Source organism: Protobothrops mucrosquamatus, unplaced genomic scaffold (assembly GCF_001527695.2).
Source record: "Protobothrops mucrosquamatus isolate PMUCROS unplaced genomic scaffold, P.Mucros_1.0 scaffold2543, whole genome shotgun sequence".
In the NCBI taxonomy this organism is placed as follows: domain Eukaryota; kingdom Metazoa; phylum Chordata; class Lepidosauria; order Squamata; family Viperidae; genus Protobothrops; species Protobothrops mucrosquamatus.
Genome location: NW_015388603.1, coordinates 138,318 through 143,098, shown reverse-complemented (window position 1 = coordinate 143,098; position 4,781 = coordinate 138,318). Strand labels below are relative to the sequence as shown.

The window sequence follows — 4,781 nt, the reverse complement described above, 5'->3', positions numbered from 1 at the left end:
AGGAGGAGGAGGAGGAGGAAAAGGAGGAGGAGGAGAAGGAGAAAAGAAGGTGGAGGAGGAGAAGAAAGAGGAGAAGAAGATTGCTATTATTGCTACTATTGATAGTTATTTCTGTGAACTGAGTTAGCTTAGCATCCTCTAATACAGTATTTCTCAACCTAGGCAACTGGAAGGTGGGTGGACTTCAACTCCCAGAATTCCCCACCCGTCTTCATGTTGCCCAGGTTAGGAAACACCGGTCTAGCAGGTGCTTCTCCCAAGCTTCCAAGCTGATTTTTGCTAGCAAGGATTCCCAAGAGCTCTACTATAGTCCTTCCCTGCCTCCAGGGGGACGCGCCCCCCAGCACGGAGTCTCCCAGGGCTAACATCCCCCTTTACCTGCACAGGTGCACACACACACACACACACACACACACACACACACACACACACACACACACACCGATCCTGTCTTCCACACCATCATGCACTATAACTCCCGACAACGCCCCGGAAGAAACCAAATCTACTCTAAAGAAGGGCACCATTGCTTATTTTAATTACTACAGTATACTCTTTTTTTTCTTCTTCTCCACAGTGTGAGGTTTCTGAGGATCTGAAAATACAACAAGCCTTACTGCAAGATGCCGTCGGGAATCTGGACGTGCTCCATGGGAATCGTGTGAGCCAGTTCCTCCAAGGTGTGAACGTACTGGATTTTGCTGATGAATTTCACACTAGAAGAGAAGAGAGACATTAGTACTCTCTCTGAGAGTCGTTGAGGCAACCTGGAGGCTTATCTGTGTCTTCAGGGTCACCTGAGGGGTGCAAATGGGTGTGGAGCCTTGTTGAAAGTGCAGAAAGGACTGAGTTGTAGACTGGAGATAGATGACGTCGTAGTGGTGAGGATGGCTGAAAAGATCATTGGCTGTTCCCTCCCTCCCATCCAGGACATAGCACAGAAGCGTTGCTTGAGCAGGGTCCGTAAGATTGTCTGGGACACGACACATCCTCTTCACAACCTGGTTTTCCTTGTTACCTTCTGGGAGGAGGGGGCTCCGTGGTATCCGCAGCAGAACATCCAGATTCAGCCAGAGTTTCATTCCATACAGCATTAACCTTGTGAACTCTCAAGCTTCCTCCTTCCGTTATAATAATAATAATAATGATAAAGTTGGAAGGCACCTCGGAGGTCATCTAGTCCAACCTCCTGCTCAGGCAGGAAACCCTATACCAATGGCTGTCCAGTTTCTTCTTAAAAACGTCCAGTGTTGGAGCATTCACCGCTTCTGGAGGCAGGTTGTTCCACTGGTTAATTGTTCTAACTGTCAGGAAGTTTCTCCTTAGTTCCAGGTTGCTTCTCTCCTTGATTAGTTTCCATCCATTGCTTTTTGTCCTGCCTTCAGGTGCCTTGGAGAATAGCTTGACTCCCTCTTCTTTGGGGGCAGCCCCTGAGATACTGGAAGGCTGCTATCCTGTCCCCCTTCGTCCTTCTCTTTGTTAAACTAGACATACCCAATTCCAGCAGCCGTTCCTTATATGTTTTAGCCTCCAGTCCCCTAATCATCTTTGTTGCTCTTCTCTGTACTCTTTCTAGAGTCTCAACATCTTTTTTACATCGTGGTGACCAAAACTGGATGCCGTATTCCAAGTGTGGCCTTACCAAGGGATTGTAAAGTGGTATTAATACTTCACGTGATCTTGATTCTATCCCTCTGTTAATGCAGCCTAGCACTGTGTTGGCTTATATTCAAGATGGACAGTGTTTAATATTTATTTGCTACGTATAGGGAGGGGTGTGGGTCTATACATATGTTGAATATAGTATGTTTAGGTGTGGGTCATGTATGTGTTTCACTTTGAGAGCGGGCAACTAAATTTCATTTTTGATGTGTGCCGTTGTGCCCACAGTAAAAAAATGACAAAGGTTATCTTATCTTATCTTATCTTATCTTATCTTATCTTATCTTATATCTTATCTTTTATCTTATCTTTTATCTTATCTTATCTTATCTTATCTTATCTTATCTTATCTTATCCCTTCTGTTGAGAGAAAAACTGCTCAGTTTTGACCTAGATGGCCTCTTGGACCCCTTTTCAAACCAACGATCCTCTCTGTCCAAAAATGTGGACTTTACTGTCTTCGAAAGAGCGACCTTGGTCTGATAAAAACGAGAAAGTCCAGTTGCCTCTTGAAAAAACACCTTTGGGACAAGCTGAAATGGAGCATTGCCGGACTTCTGCAAGTATCCGGAAAACAAGGAAAAAGCTAAATTCACCGTAGGGCATATGGAAACCAAGAGAGGCCAAAAACAAGCAATCATTTCCAAGTATCAAGCTGGGATTCGCTCCAGCTTTTATTTTTTTACCTGATGAACGGCCGAGATATCGCCAGCACCGTCCGAATGAACCAGGAAGGGTGAACGATTATCAACGCTTTCAGGTTTTTTCGTAGCCTGTGAAAAAATGAAGGGCGATGCAATTTTTTTCCGCAAAACAAAACAAAACAAAACAAAACTGGGTTAAAACAGTCACACCTCAGTGAGAACATTCTGTACCACTACGAATCTTAAAAAGGAAGCCAGGTTGGTGTTAAATTTTTGATGTGGTCCATAGAACCGTCAAGAATCAGAAATGACTGAATGGATGGCATCAAACTAATGGATGGATAGACAGACAGACAGACAGACAGACAGATGATAGATGGATGGATGGATGGATGGATGGATGGATGGATGGATGGATGGATGGATGGATGGATGGATGGATGGATGGATGGATGGATGGATGGATGGATGGACGGACAAATAGATAGATTGAGATATAGGGGTAGAGATAGAGAGTTATAGTTAGATATGCAGAGATATATCAAATTTATGGCCAAAAGACCCAATTATCATTGCCTTGCTCTGAGGATTCCAGGCCAAACATATTTAAAAAGATGGAGTAAAATGCTCGGATATGAGAAAATGCAGACACCCCCCCGCCCCCCACGGAGAGTGGGTCAGCATTGCCGCAAAAGAGCAGACGCAGGGCAGCCCCTTCCTCAACTGAACCAAGGGTAACTTAGATTCTGGTTTTGATGGCATCGATCCTCCTTACCGTCTGTCAATCATCTGGTAGCACTTTTTCAACCAGCCGATGCCCGGCATTCTCCTCCGTGGAGTGGCGCCGTTCAAATACACAATCATGTAGTCTTCGGCCACCAGCAGCTCCAAACTGCTGATCACGTATCTTCCAGAACAGAGAGGAAGAGAAGAAAGAGAAGTGAGGAAAAAGTGAGCCCCAAAAAGATATATCAAAAGTCACACAAAGTTGGAGTATCCTTTCAGATTGGGATTTTTCCACCTTAGAAACTTTTAAGACAGGTGGACTTCAACTCCCAGAATCCCCCATGATGGGCTGGGGAATTCTGGGAGTTGAAATCCACCCGTCTTCAATCACGCTGGCTGAGGAATTCTGGGAGTTGAAGTCCACCCGTCTTCAATCACGCTGGCTGAGGAATTCTGGGAGTTGAAGTCCACCCGTCTTCAATCACACTGGCTGAGGAATTCTGGGAGTTGAAGTCCACCCCTCTTAAAGCTGGCTGATTGGGGAATTCTGGGAGTTAAAAGTCCACCCCTCTTAAAGCAGACTGGCTGGGGAATTCTGGGAGTTGAAGTCCACCCATCTTCAACCATGTTGGCTGAGGAATTCTGGGAGTTGAAGTCCACCTGTCTTCAACCATGCTGGCTGGGGAATTCTGGGAGTTGAAGTCTGGGAGGAGAAAGCAGCCCTTTTTTAAGCACCTCCAAAGGGCCAGGAATTGGGCAAACCCACCCTTTTTTAGGTGAAATTTCCCATCTTAGAGATGACACCCATCTTGCCTCAACAAGATAGCCTCCCCTCCTTTGCAGAACACAGGAAGAGCCGCCACTTACAGGAAGAGGTTCTCCATGATGTAATGGTAGTCAGGCAGATTGCTGTCTGGCAAGTAACAAGCCGCGAAGACAATGATGGCGTTGAGGCCTTCCCCGTAATAACCTAAGAGAGACAGAAGCATGGAGGGAATGGACCTGGTGAGTTGGCCACGGATGTTCCCTTGCTGAAATACAAGGGCCTTCAGCCACCCGATGGGCCCGCTCCTTTCTCCTCCAAAGACTTAGCTGGAGACCTCATGGTGTCTCCAGAGCTTCTCACCTCCATGAGTTACCACCTTCATATACGGCTTGATCATCTGCAGGTCGATGCGGTGTTCCTGCTCCCCGATAATGACCGTCCTCCACAGACGGCCGTTGGGGGCACCACCGTCTTCCCCGCCTCCATCTCCAAATAGGTCTGCACTGTCTCCGGGCATGTTTTTGGCGGTGGCCACGGGAGTGTCATCTGAGAAGGAGAACCCAGAAGATGGGATGAGGGGCAAGCATAACCTGGATCAGAATCACAACTCTTAGAAGCCAATTTATTGGTGGCAAGCATCACCTGAATGAGAATCACAACTCTTAGAAGCCAATTTATTGGAAGACTAACAGAATATCTGAGTTGGGAGGGACCTTGGAGGTCATCTAATCCAACCCTCCGCTCAAGCAGGAAACCCTATACCATTTATTTAGGCAAGAAAAACCATTTAGGCAAGAAAAACCAATTGCACAAGTACAGCATAGGTGGCACCTTGCTCAATAGTAGTAACTGTGAGAGGGACCTCGGAGTCCTAGTGGACAATCACCTAAATATGAGCCAGCAGTGTGCTGCAGCTGCCAAAAAGGCCAACACAGTGCTAGGCTGCATTAACAGAGGGAGAGAATCAAGATCACGTGAAGTGT

At 46.4% G+C, this 4,781-nt stretch overlaps 1 protein-coding gene across 1 annotated transcript in view; it reads right to left on the bottom strand.

Moving 5' to 3' along the window:
• The window catches only part of ATCAY (ATCAY kinesin light chain interacting caytaxin), a 33,262-nt gene that overhangs the window by 12,922 nt on the left and 15,559 nt on the right, over positions 1–4,781 (bottom strand). The window contains exons 4-8 of the mRNA XM_029285930.1: positions 4,159–4,344; positions 3,900–4,002; positions 3,082–3,213; positions 2,349–2,435; positions 618–716 (exon numbers count right to left, since the gene is read on the bottom strand). Of these exons, the coding sequence (XP_029141763.1) occupies positions 618–716; positions 2,349–2,435; positions 3,082–3,213; positions 3,900–4,002; positions 4,159–4,344 (607 nt within the window). The remainder of the gene's footprint in view (positions 1–617; positions 717–2,348; positions 2,436–3,081; positions 3,214–3,899; positions 4,003–4,158; positions 4,345–4,781) is intronic.